At 44.2% G+C, this 14047-nt stretch overlaps 1 protein-coding gene across 3 annotated transcripts in view; it reads right to left on the reverse strand.

Moving 5' to 3' along the window:
• Nucleotides 1–12082, reverse strand: part of Rnf145 (ring finger protein 145) — a 43566-nt gene extending 31484 nt beyond the window's left edge. The window contains exons 1-3 of one of the 3 annotated variants that reach the window (XM_021636687.2): nt 11763–12082; nt 6206–6422; nt 51–159 (exon numbers count right to left, since the gene is read on the reverse strand). In XM_021636687.2, coding sequence (XP_021492362.1) covers nt 51–159; nt 6206–6389 — 293 coding nt within the window. In that variant the 5' untranslated portion in view covers nt 6390–6422; nt 11763–12082. Of the gene's footprint in view, nt 1–50; nt 160–6205; nt 6423–10507; nt 10723–11362; nt 11576–11762 lie in introns of those variants that run through there. The other 2 variants (XM_021636688.2, XM_060363817.1) reach the window with 2 other exon arrangements.
• Between the last annotated feature and the right edge of the window lie 1965 nt (nt 12083–14047).

The raw sequence follows: 14047 nt of genomic DNA on the forward strand, positions 1-14047 counted from the left end.
AACAACTTTGATCTCAATCATATGTCCCAAAGCTGGGGTTGCGGCCTTACCTGGATATCTGATGTCCAGCATAGAGGAGCAGGGCAGTCAAAAAATATAAATAAAGCTGAACCAGATGCTGCCTGGGCAAAGTGAGCAGCACAACACTTAAGACATAACCTGCAGCAGGAACATGAAACAGAAATGATTGCAGTTTTGCCTCGTGGTTAGTTATATTAGAAACAAGATGAAATAAATTATTTCCAAATAGCTATCAACAAATAAAGGTTACCTTTTTAATTTCAGTAACAAGGTTCATTCAGCTCAAAAATATCACTACAGATTTTTAAAACTGGAAATAGGATTTGTCACTTTCTATGCCATCTTTCTACTTTATAATTAGATGTGGCACAGAAATGCACAAAGTGACTCCTCTCCCCCCTTTCCTCGACGCCACCTTCCCTGTTTACACTGGTTCTCTCATCCTCTCTCTGGACTCCCAGAAGCTGCCCCTTCAGACTTTTCCATGTCCAGAAGTGAACCCTCGCAACTCCCCGACATCTTCCCAATCACCACCTGACACAGGTTCTCAGCATATTCAAAGGCTCCTCCCCGCCCCGCAAGGGAAAACCCACAATGTTTCAGCAATTTCCTCTTGGAGATTAACTTTTTCACTCCATCATATCAAACCATTTGTCGCCAATACTTTTATTTTCTAATCATCTATTTAACCCTTCATCTGCTACAAAACCATTTTCACCTTTCTACTCTCAACCACATCCTGCTGAACCCAGGGAATGCCGTTATGCTTTAATCAGAGACACTGGGTTCCTCTTGACCTCTCATTTCTTCTTCCACTTTCCTCAGTAAATACTGGAGTAAATACAGTTGTGGTCTCTACACAACTGCTCTTCTCTCTATGGTGCTCTAAAGGATCATGTACACAGCAGCCATTCTTGTTTTGAATATTGACACCCATTTTGAAATACAATACCCACAAATAATTTACAAAGTCCTTCTGGTTACGAAAAACCAAAAATTAAAACAAAACAAAAACTGCTTCTTGTTCCAAATGGACATACGTCAGAAAAAGCTTGAGATAGAGCCCATCTATGTGGTCACAGAGCCAACAGGCATCAACAGCTCTTCGCCTGGTCCTCTTCCACTCTGGAAACCCCTCACTCAGTTCACAGCTTGTTTTTAAAGCAAACATGCATCACTATTCACTCTGTGCTATTAACCAAACAACCCCAAATGAGGTTGATAATGATGAAGCTAAGCCAATAGTCATTTATAACTACGTAAGCTGGCAGCATTTAAAGGTGATGACCCGCTTTAAACATAACTGATGGGGGCTGAAAAGATGGCTCAGCCTTTAAGAGCACTTACTCTTGCAGAGGACGTATGTTTGATGCCCAGCACACAAACTGTGTGTAACTTCAATCTTTTTTCTGGCCTCCACGGGCACCAGGTATGAACGGGCCCCACAGATATATATGAAGACCAAACACTCATATATAAAAATAGAAGTGAAACCATAACACTCAAAACCACATTACTGTTGAGCCTACTGATTTGTTATTAGGGATGGTAAAACTAGGAAAAAAATGGGGAAAAAAGAACGGAAGCAAAAAAACAAAGGAGAAAGGAGAAGTCGTCATAAGGACTAAGTTAGACAAAGACCTGGGCCAGCTGGTACTTGTCAGTTTTTATTGTCAACGCAGCAGCTTGGATATGGTGTTGGCAGTCAGCTATGAGATACATATTTAAACAGATCTAAGTGTTTCTCTGTGTGAGCGGTTGAAAACACAGAAGTGGAAGTGGTTGTGAACTTTCTAGCTTGGGAAATCAAGAGGTTCTGCCATAAACATGGGAGGAAGAGGAAGTGTGGCATGAGGTCAAGGTGTAAGTGCAGTGTCTGGTGGCAAAGTAAATGCCAGGCTCTTCAAGCGAAGACATCCAGCAGGTGGTTAGAGGTGAGTTCCCTGCAGGTCAAGAACCAGCTAGAATACAGAGATAACGGACAACCCGTGTGACCAGAAAGGAACTCGTTATCTCTGTAACGGAGATACAGCCTTCATAATGAAGAGGAAGCAACCAGGTGGAGTGTGAACGGGGCATCATGGGTCACCGAGGAAGAACACCAACTCCACACAAAGGTGGTCCAAAGGCAGTGGAAAACAGAAACAGATTTTCAGTCACAACCAGGAGATCACCCAAACAACCCAAGGTGAAAATGGAACACAAATTCTGAGCAGCATCAACACCTATGGAGCCTGAATCTGAACACGGTACAGCAGGCCTTATAAAGCTGAGCAAAGAGGGCTGAGGGGTCAAGGCCAACCTAAGCTTCATACCAAATAATAGATACCTATTCAAGACCCTACCTGTCTCAAAGGATGGAAGAGAGGAAAGAAGGGAAGAGGGAGAGAGGGAGGGGAGGGAATGAAAGGGAGGGAGGAAGGGAGGAAGGAGTCATAAGGAATAAAGAAGTAAGTTAGACAAGGAACTGTGGCTAGGGGAGGGAGGTACTTATTAGTTTTTATGGTCAGCTTGAAATAACCTAGCCCTTTGGGAAGATGGAACCTCAACTGAGGAACTGCCTGGATCTGGTTAGAATCCGGTCGTACCTGAGAGACAATCCTTACTGAGGGCTGATGTGGGAGGAACAGCCCGCTACGAGTGACACTGTCCCTGGGCAGGTGAGCCTGGACGGTATGAGAAAGTTATCTAAGCATGAGCCAATGAGCAAGGAGCGAGCAGGCAGTGTCTGTCCTCCATGGTTTGGACTTCAGTTCTACCTTGGGTTTCAGCCTCAACAATGGACCAGAAAGCTGAAACAAACCCTTTCTTCTCCCAAGTCGCTTTTGGTCAGTGTTTTAGTGAGAGAAAGTGAACTAAGGCAAAATGAGTCGGAGAACCTGAGTTCTCAAATCCCCAGGCCTAAGACAAAAGGCATGGGTGGTGTGTGCTTCCCATGGCAGTTTTGGGAAGGCAGAAACAGGTAGACCCCTGAGGGACCGTGGCCACCCACACACCTATCCTATTAGCCAGTCTGAGGTCATTGAGAGATACTTTTTCTAAACCCCACCCCCAAAAAATCTTGAGTATACATACTCTACCTATGGTTTCACAGAAAAGAACCTCCTTATGCTATCATTTCACACTAACAATACAACTGCAGTAAAATTTCAACAGGGTTTTTGTTTGAAGAATTTTCGAAACTAGGTAACTAAACTCTCTTAGAAAACCAATGAAAGCTCTATAATTTCGAATCTTGATGAGAACAGGATTGATGGTTATTTCAAATCGTGTTCTGCTTTTTGGAAAAAAACAACTGACTTTATAAAATAAAATTTTAAAAGGCTTCCTCTCCTAAGAAAGGGAGGAAGAAAGGGAGGAAGGGAGGGAGGCAAGAAAAAGAAAACTAATCATAAAAGCACTAAGAAGGAAGAAACTTACCAACTTGGGCAATAAAATATAATCTAAACCCTCTGTAAGTGACAGATAGTAACTAACTGGACAGAAGACAAAAGATCAAGAGAACATTTGGAACAGATCAGAGCATGCACAGAATTTAGTACAGAATCACTGAGGAAAAGATGAGCCAAATTAATACACATACATTAGAACTGTCCACAAGAAACTATCCAACAACACACCATGACCTGCCTATGCAGGTAAGTTCCAAACAAAGCAAAAAGTTCAACCTGATAATGAAACCACAAAATTAATATGGCAAAATACAACACAATGATCCCTCTCTGCCCCAGTTTTTCTGAGACTAGGTCTCATTCAGTAGCTTGGGCTGGCATCAAACTTGGCCCTCCAAGTGCTGGGATTTCTAGGCATGTGGCATCACAGCCACTTCCAAACTCAAATTCACAAAAGGGCATTTAAGTAGACTCTTACAATTTGGCAGACTAGAATGTGCTGACATTAAAAAACAAACAAACAAACAAACAAACAAACAAAAAAACGGACACGGTGGCACACACCTATAATCCCAGCACTGGGAGGCAGAGACAGGTGAATTGCTTTGAGTTCAAGGCCAGCCTGCTCTACAAAATAAGTCCAGGACAGCCAAGACTACACAGAGAAACCCTGTCTTGAAAAACCAAAACAAACAAACAAAATAAAAAGTTAAAAACAAAACAAAATAAAACACAAAGACAGTGCAAAACTTTATGTTCCTAGGTGTGCTAGACAGCTCTAAGGAGATCATTTGGGAGGTTGAGGAAAGGGAAGGCAGTTCTGAGTTTCTCTGGGGACAGCCTGGGTTATAGACTAAAACCCAGTCTCCACAAAAAAACCTCTTGAGCACCTGAGCACAGTAGTGATGTTTCCATACAAACAAGTAAGAGCTGAGGCTTCTGAACCAGGCCCACTATGCTGACATCTATCACAGGGAAAAGGAAACATGTTTTCACACTGACTTACACCCACTGACAACACCTAGCTCTACACAGGAAATAATAGCTATTCTGAGGCCCTCAGAGGACTGCGTGAAGAGCCACGGGAGGAAAACACTTTAACATACACTCTTAAATGTTCTGATTTCTAAATGCAAATGCAATACTTTGGCTCTTGGGAATTTTTACAATGTATCTAGGAGTAAATTCTGTAAACTGAAACACTAGATTACATAATACTCTGACAGAGACACCACAACCAATCAATCACTGTGCTCACCCTACCATGGACCTACCTAATCACTGTATTTAAGGAGGCTCAACTGAGTTCTGAAAATTATAAGCTAGAGTCGATTTCAATTGTATCAGAACCTATTCACTTTCTAAAATTAATGCTTTTACTTATTAGGCAGTTGTTTTATAATAACTATTCCAAATTTTCTAGAAATAATATGATAAAAGCATTTTTTAAAACCACAGTATGAAGTACTTCTCAGATTAAGCTAAAAAAATCTAAGCCTAGTCATTATTCAACAACTGACTGGAACCACTTTCCGTAAACTTGTTCACATGGCCAGTATAAGGCTGAGCATTCCAGGGTATGCAACATAAAACAAGCTCCTCATGACACACATGTCCTCATGGTGGTCACATGGGAGAGATGCGTTCATGGATCCCATGTGCTCTGCGCTAGTGGGCCGAGCTTTCTACCTCCCCTCGCTTCTTTCCATGGCTGACCTGGCATGCTCTTACAGGCTTCTAAAGGCTGAATGTTGGGGCTCAGAGACCCCTCTAAAGATAAAACAAAAAGCTCACAGAGACAGGACAAGTGCCCACAATTTTATGAAGGATATACTTTGTTGCTTTACAAATCTAATAACAAAATTGTTTTTCAGTATAATACATCATTTTGTCTGTGTTTGGAGCCAGACACTAGAGATGGTAACTAAAAACATGCCATTAGTTGCTAAAAGTTAACTAGAATCAATTTTGTTTCATGCCTGAATAGCTTGACTTTCCTTAACTATAAAGCATACCAAGTCTAATTCTTGGATTATCTTTTCCCAAGAAAGAAAATATTACAATATAAAATTTCATTTAGTTGACATGAATATTATAATTGCAAGTGATATCAATGTTTTGACTCAAGAATAGTAAGAAGGGCTAGAGAAATGGCTCAGCACTTAAGAACTCTGTTTCCTCTTCCTAAAAACCCAGGTTTGGTTCTCAGCACCCATATGGCTGCTTAAAACCACCTGTAATTCCAGTTCCAGGGGATCCAACACCCTCTTCTGGCCTCTGTAGGCACTACATCAATGTGTCATATATACATGCAGGCAAACCCTCATACACATATAAAATGAGATAAATATTTTTAAAATAATATAGCATTTAAAAAGCTTATTTTGGCAATTACTTCTTAACCCCAAATTAGAAGAGGCCAAATTCCAAAGAAAATATCTCATTATTTACATGTCTCCTACAACCTTATTGTAGTAAAATAAATCCTGTTTCCCTATGGTTCTAGTAATTCTTATACAATAGTAAAACGGAATTATAAACAAAACTCAAAACTATCAGTACTGTCAAATCCATGTACTGTGGGCTCATTTCATTCAAAAAATGGGTGTAATGGTAATTAATGAAAAAAACTGCTATGAATATGAAAGAGAACATGGAGAAGTACATGGGAAGATTTGGAAAGAGTGAAGAGAAGGGGGAAATTAATGTAATTATAATCTAAAAAATAATTTTAAAAACATAAATGGAAACAAACTCATTATAAATCCAGAAAAACGCATGCAGACACTTACCAACATAATGCATATTAAGAGCCAAATACTTGTACTGGAAAAGAGGGTTATTGTTGAGGCTACTTCTTTGGATCTGCTGGAAAAAGGAGCTGACGTCCCATCTATACAGGACATCCAGCAGCATGATGCTTGGCACCCTCAAGGCCACATTCAACACTGCCTCCAGTTTCTCCTTTGCAGCCATGTTTTTGTTTTTGATTGTTTTCTTGGAGCAGACCTAAAAGTCAGAAGACACGAAGTGTTAAAAAGAAGTCAACTTGGACCACCTTTTGAGAGCCTCCCAAGGATCTAATGGGTTGTCCCGGAAGCATCCCTACTGTGTTTAAACACTTACATTACATCATCAAAATGCTCTTTTAGATCTGCCCCAACATGATTCGGATTAAACATTCACACTTCAAAACTTCAAGAAGCCATTAGCTCTAAATCTCCTAACTTAGCAACAAAAACAGCCCACGAGAATGCTCTAATTTGAAGAAAATACCCTCCCTATGTACTTATTTGAGATTGGTTTACCCAAGAGGGAAAGCTTTAAATATTTACTAAATGAAAAAGCCTGAGTACTAACGAAAGCGTGACAGGCTCAGTTTTTTGCATCTCATATCTGCCCTTATTCTTAATTGCTCATGATCAAATTTGAAGAACTAAATACTCCTTTTGTTCCTTTTCACAGTGCTGGAGAGCAAACCTGTGACATGTACCTGAAAGGAATCCTGTAGAGTAACACTCCCAACTGCATGCTGAACATACAACGCAAAGAATTTCCAATGAAGAGACAAAGAAACCTAACTTGCAATATTGTTTCTTTTTTCAACACTTAGTTTAGGATTCCCATAGTCTCTCTTCAGAGGAGGAAAATGAGGCCTCCAAGTGCTTCCCTTGCATGAGAGCCGACTTGCAAGGCCATGGGAGATGCCAAGCAGAAGGTCTTGACTTAGACAATGACAAGAATGAAAAACATGGAAAGGGGGAAGAAAAAAGGAAGAAAGGAAAGAACTGGAAAGAAGTTATCAGGATCTTAAAGGGACAATTTGATGAAATAGCTACAAATGAATCCAAGGAAAATACACAGGGAAAACCCAAGTGGACAAAGGACACCTTCAAGAGCAAGGAGAATTCTGGACTCTTGGCTCTGACAATATCCTTTTAAGAATTCTGCTGAGAAAGCTAAACACATTTGTAGCTTTGGCAGTAATTTCAGACATTACAGGAGAAATGAAAACATTTATTTGTGAAGGAAATTATAGTGACAGATTGCTGTGTTAGTCTCACTCTGCAACTGTGGAACTCCCTAGCTCTGACACTTTGAACTCAAAGGAACCAGGCTGAACACAGTATTCAGAGGATATTAATGACCCTCTGTCAATCATTCCCATGATGGGAATTTTGTTATGTATGCAGACAGCCAGTAATATGTTATTTACTGTTGTTTTATAAAAGCTGTAATTATGATGACCTGAAATGAGTAAGAGCTTTTGATCATTTTCCTATACACAAAAATATACCGGGGGCCTCAAACAGAGCCACCTTGTCCTATCACAAAAGGAGCCATCTCTATAACCAGCCATGGCTGCAAACCACACTGTTGGGAAACCTCGACTTACAAGGGAATTCTTGCTACTACAGTCAACACAGGCCCTGTGTCAGCGCGGTCGATAATCTCGGCCTGAAAACACAGAAACGTTTGTTCTGAATGTATACAGACCAGAATATGTACAGACCTTTTCCCATCATTGATTCCTAAGTAATACAGACTAAAGACTACTTACCTATATATTATATTAGGTATTGTGAGTTTGAACATAAGATGTGTGCAGCTGAGATGGCTCAGCTGGTAAAGGGGGCTTGCTTGTGCCAAGCCTGAAAACCTAAATCCGATGCCTGAAAACTACACGGTGGGAGGAAAGAACCAACTCCCACACAATCGGCCCTGGGACCCACCCCCCAGGCCTCTACTTGAATGACGATGAATACAATTCAATGAAAGCATACAGGATGCATACAGATGCTCATACGCTATATGCCATTTATGAATGGGACCTGAGCTTTTGCAAGTTTTAGGTATCTAAGGGATGTCTTACAACCTACAGAGAAACAGAAGCACTCTGCAACAGCATGCAGCCTTAATACTGTACTGGAAAACTGACTATTTCTGCAAATTCTAGAATCCAATATAAGTCACTACTGTTACTTGTCTAACAAACAAAGGCAGGCATTGCTGAGTTAATATTCCTGGTCAGTAGTCATCTAATCTATAGCCTTCCTCTGTGTTTAACATTACTTTTTAAACGATTACATTTCTGTTTATTGTAGCACTACAAGAGAAAAATTAGCATATACTCTTGTTGTGGAAATCCAGATCTGAACGTGGGTGGGGAAAAAAAAATGCTGCCTAATCCTTACAGGGATCATCTATATTACAAAAGAAATCCATTAGCCAAAAGGTACATGTTCTCTGGAAATTCCCACCTACAGCTCCTGTCTCATAAACATAACAACACAAAAAAAAGAAAAGAAGAAAAGAAAAGAAACGAAACAAAACGAAACCTTGGGTCCCTAAAGTTGTCTGAGCAGAAGAATATCCAAAAAACAAAACTCAGCTAACTCAAGAGCCAAATGTCTAAAAAGACTGGCGTAGATGAAGTCAGCCCACTTAAGAACAAATCTATTACTTATTTAACGTTCCGTTGATTTCTGGACCTGCTGTTAAGTCATTAGTAAGATGCCCTATAGGAGTACATGGGGGAAAACATAAAACAGCAAAGACCAACCCTGTGTGTCTCAGAACTTGAAGAAGAACTTGAAGAAGTGGAAAACATCACAAATCAAAGTATATGCATTAAACATCTAGACAAAATTCCGAGATTTGCCACCTTTGTTGAAGCTAGAGATTTCTTAACGCCTTCCAAACTGCTATGCTGTTAAGAACATGAAGCAAAACTACAGCCTTCTGGGCAACAAGATGACTCTGTGCTTCAGATCCTTGCGGACAAGCCTGAGGACCCGGGTTCGACCCCAGAGACCCACATGGCTGAAGGTGAGATGTCACTCTCAAGTTGTCCTCTGACCTCCACACCAGAGATACTGCCCACCTGCCCACAAAGAGACACTAAGTAATAATAGAAGTTATATATCTTAATGATTAGTTCAAAATCAACATATTTTCCTGGGTTGAGACAGGCTAGTGAGCATTTATAAACGTGGAGCTTATATCTCTCAAAACCACAAATCACAGGCACGCGAACAACAAAAATGAAAGGTTTGACACACCCAAATCCCGTAAGATCCTAAACTTTCCAGAGTAGTCTATCCTGTTCCCAATGCAAACGCAAACCTACTTCATACAGCACAGCGGCTTAGAAATGAAGTTTTCTTCCCAGAAAGGTTCAATAAATGCTCACCAAAACCCAAAACCTAAAGGCAGTTTCAAGAAATGCCTTTCCAAGACCTGAAAAACAGTGATGACTTGTATAAAGTGCAGTTTATAATCGGATTTGTAGATCAGGAAACAAGGATCCTAATTCTGCATTTTCCTGAAACTACTGAATTTTAGTTTTGAATAGTGAGAAATCAAATAAAGTATCCTCAACTGTAAGAAAAATATGATGGCTGGGCTCTGCTGGAAAAACTACCTTAAATTAAAAAAAGAAAAAAAAAAAGAAAAGAAAATGTGGTAAAATAAAGGAATCCCACAACTCCTTAATTCCCTTTCCCCTTTTTAAAAGGACAAAGCAGAAGTAAGAATATCTCATGACTCAATGTAAAATTAGCCGTTGACTTAAACTGATGATATGGATACTTTAGGCCCGAAAGTCACACCTCCTCTTTCCTCATCTGACAGAGGGTAAACAAAACGATCACCATTAACCTTCTCTCTTTGCCCCGAGCAATTAAAACAAAACTTAAATCAACTAAAATTGATGGTAAGCAGATGGGGGACAGGGAGGCTTGTCCATCTATTGGGATGCTAAGACCTTAAAATAAAAAAAAAAAAAAAAAAAGTGAGAGGGGGAAGCTGAACCCTAAAATCCTACGTAACTCCGCCCAGAAAGGAGAAACCAGGAAAGAGAAAGAACTTCCTTACATAAGCGCTGGCACACGTTTTAAATATAGCTAGTCCTCCCCACTCCCACTGTGTTGCTAGCTAACTTTGTATGTACTTCGTTTCCACAGAAACTACTAGCAATCCTGTGATTCCTCATCATCTCCGAAACCACATCCATCCATCAAAGAATCCACACTCAAGTGCAAGAGCCACCATCCAATCTAAGGGACTGGCAGAGCGAAGGAAAACAATGCTACCTCTGCCATTGGGCGCTCAGCCTGGGTCACGACTGCAGCAGCGACAGCTCATCCTTTTGGTCCTGGTTCAAGATTCACAAAACTGCCCACTCGGTATTTTATAAAATAAAGATACACACAGTCCTCCCCACCCCCTTTGCTTTCAGACTAGTTTCCTGTTTACTGCAGACAGAGATGCAAAGCCATCCATTAATCTTTGATGCCTTCCTACTGCAAAGGCCCCTTCCCCCGCCCCAGCTCGCTCTCTCCCCGTACCTCCCCGCCCCACGCCTGCTTTTCTCAGATACATTTGAACTGTAGTAACCCCAAGCCAGCTCGCGGCAAGCAGGCAGCGCAGCACAGCACAGCAGCGCCGTGCGGACGCAGCAGCCCCAAGGCTAGGGGATTACGTGGAGCACAAACTCTGCCAGGAAGAGGCCCCGGCGCTCCCCCGTCTTGCCAAGGGTGCTCGCTCTACCGCGCCACACACCGAAAGGCGTGCTAAGAAGAGTCGAGCCAAGTTCTTAAATCCCAGATAAAATGCAGCTTCATTCCACAAGGGTCCTAGGGTGAGAAAGCAGAGCTGGAGAGGGCCAACCCAGGGATGGCGAGCGGGAAAAAGAACCAGGGCACAGCAAGAGATGAGCAGCTCCTGACTGTGAAGGGTGACACTGCATGCTGAGCCAGGGGTCCCCCTACTCGATGGGCTTGGCAGGTATCTGAACCCCGCAACCAACCCCATAACCTTGCACCTCCTGCACATGGTTAGGCTGAGTTTAGGGGCTGCGAGGTGGGGAGACGCCAGGAAAGAGGGGAAGAAGCTTGGAGGCAAAGAGTGGACAAAAATGCAAAGGAGGTAAAGTTGGAAACGCAAACCTGAGCAAAGGAGCCCGGACCGGGCAGCTCTGCGAGAGAGACTGGGAAAGGCCTTGCAACCGGGGTACTGGAAAGCAGAGAGGGGTGAGCCCGAGTGAGGGCATCTCAGGAATGTGAGGGTTCTCTCCCTCTCCAGGCGCGGGAGAGAGAAGGGATGAAGGGTGGGGAGGAGACAGCCGAGGCCCCGGGAGCGAGTACGAAGCTCAGCGAAGAGGTCGCGGGAGACCGATCGCTCCCCAGGAGGTGGGCGGGAGGACGCGATGAGAAGGGGACCAGGCCCGGGCCAAGATCCGGAGGAGGAGGGGGCGCGGTGGGGGAGGAGCGAGGGTGGGGGAGGGGGAGCACAGCGGGCAGCAGGCCCGCGGGATGCTGCGGGATGCTCCGGGCTGACCGCAGTCACCTGGGGCCGCAACGTCCCGGCCTGCGGGGCGGCACTGGGGATGGCGGTGTCCGCTGCTGCCCGGCTCCGACTCCCGCCCCTCCGGTGAGATCTTCGGCTGCGACGGCGGGGGGCACGGTATGCGCAGCTCACAGCGGCGGCTCTCCCGCGTCCGGCCTCGGCTGCGGAGTCTCGGGAGGCGGAGGCAGCGGCAGCGGCCCGAGCCGCGAGGTCACCATCGTCCGCGGCCACAAAGGCGCTCCCAGGCCGAGCGCCGGCACCAGCGCCCGGCGGCCGCCATGGCCTGGTCCCCGCGCTCCGGCTCCGCCCCCCGCGCTCTGCGGCGCCCGCCGGCTCGCGCACTCTGCGCCTGCGCACGAGCTCGCCATCGCCCGGCCCCCGTGCGCCCACGCTCACTCACAATCGCTCGCGGCGGGTTCTTCCCGCACCGCCTCCGAGGAGTGAATCTGAGACGCCGGCTTCTCTCTGGTGCTGGCCCGGGAGACTATGCTGAGGCAGGGTGAGGTGACACCCGGACCGGCACTGTGACCCCAGCCATTCTGACACGTGTTCCCGCTCACTCCGCAGAGACCGCGAGCCGCGCGCGCCCACACCCACACTCACCTGCTGGGACCACGTGGGACAATGTGAAAGGCAGGTTTCTGCCGCCTGCAAACCCTAGTGCAATTTTTAACTCCTTGACTGGACTAAGTCTGTCTCCAGGGCATCGGGGACTACGCACAGTAAAAGGTTAGATGCTGGATGAGTGAATTGTTCCCAAGGACTTATTCCGACTCCTTGGTTTGATGCAAATAATTAACCACCACACGAAAATAAATGGTGCTAGTGGGTTTGTCGTTTCTTTAGGTTCAAGGTTTAAAACACCTTAGTATGCACACACCCTCTCCCTATCCAGGAAACCCTTTTGTTCTGCTCTAGTCTCATAAAGTCAAAGCTTTTAGAGCAGGAACTGTAACCATAGTATAAGGCCCTGGGCTTGCTGTGGGTATTATTCACCTGAGGACTTCAGCTGGTCTTTGCAGGGATCTGTTACTCCGTGGGTCTGTATTACCCTGCCTCGCCATTACCTTCTGCAATTTGCTCTGTTGTTCCTTGCTTTTGATTTAGTCCCTGGAGAATCAGTTGCCACTAGGAACTAGTATGGCCTTTCATTAAACAGTGCCTAGGTAACAGAAGATGAACACCCAAGTAATTTGTAAGGCGTTGTAACCATTCTGGCTCATTCTGAAATTACCAAGAGCCTCCTCCACCTTCTAAGCTGAACAAGGCGAAAGAGTATTCTTCCTGTTTGTGTGTCTCTGTCCACTGCTGAACACACACACGCACATGATTCTGAACCTCTGGGTCTCCTTTGCTGTAAAATTGTAAACACAGCCTCTGCATTTAAACAATGCCTTCAGAGCTGGTGAGGTGGTTCAGCTGTTAAGAACTTTCTGTTCTTCTAGGGAACCCCTGGGCTACAATTCCCAACATCCAGGTGGCAGCCCTAATTCTTGAAACTCCAGCCCCAGGGGACCTGATGCCCTCTTCTGGTCTCCGTGGGCACTACAGACACGTGTGCAGACAAAACGTCCATACATTTAAAATAGATAATAATGTAAACAATGCCATCATGGAGATTTCAGTAATATCAGCATGACATCTTGTTCCTTACATTGTGTTTTAGCTTCTTTTCTTGTGGCTAGGATAAAACCCGCCCAGAATTTGTGGGAGGATGGACTTGTTTCAGCGCACTGTTTAATGTACAGCCCATCATGGGGCAACTTTAGGCAGCAATTGCCTGAAACAGCTGGTCACTTAAGTCAAGAAGCCAGAGAGGGATGCGGCTACATGCATGCTGTTGCTCGGTGCCTCACTGTCCTCACTCATGTGCAATCCAGGATGCCCTTCCTACCCACTGAATGGAATCACAATAATCAAGATAATGCCCACCACAGACGTGCTCCAACGTGACTCTAATTTTGTCAAAGTTGGTGATTAGTAGTGACTGTCACATACTGTCTTCATAGCAGGGCTTAAACGTGCCTGGGAATCCTGTTCATGACTCTTCCTAATCACTTCTGTTCAGATTCTTTAGGCCACTTAGGACTAAGCATTACATACCCTGTCACATCACAGAGGGGTGGTTTCCTGAGTCTCTGTATACAGCCTACTGAGTAAGAATCCGAAAGAGCTAAAGGTTGCAATAGGAAGCTGCTTAAGCTGGCAGCAGTTTCCCGTGGCTTTTATTCTTGATGTTTCACTACTGGCTGAGTCAAGAAAACATGTAGCCAGAACTACATAAC

Source organism: Meriones unguiculatus, chromosome 11 (genome assembly GCF_030254825.1).
Source record: "Meriones unguiculatus strain TT.TT164.6M chromosome 11, Bangor_MerUng_6.1, whole genome shotgun sequence".
Taxonomy (NCBI): domain Eukaryota; kingdom Metazoa; phylum Chordata; class Mammalia; order Rodentia; family Muridae; genus Meriones; species Meriones unguiculatus.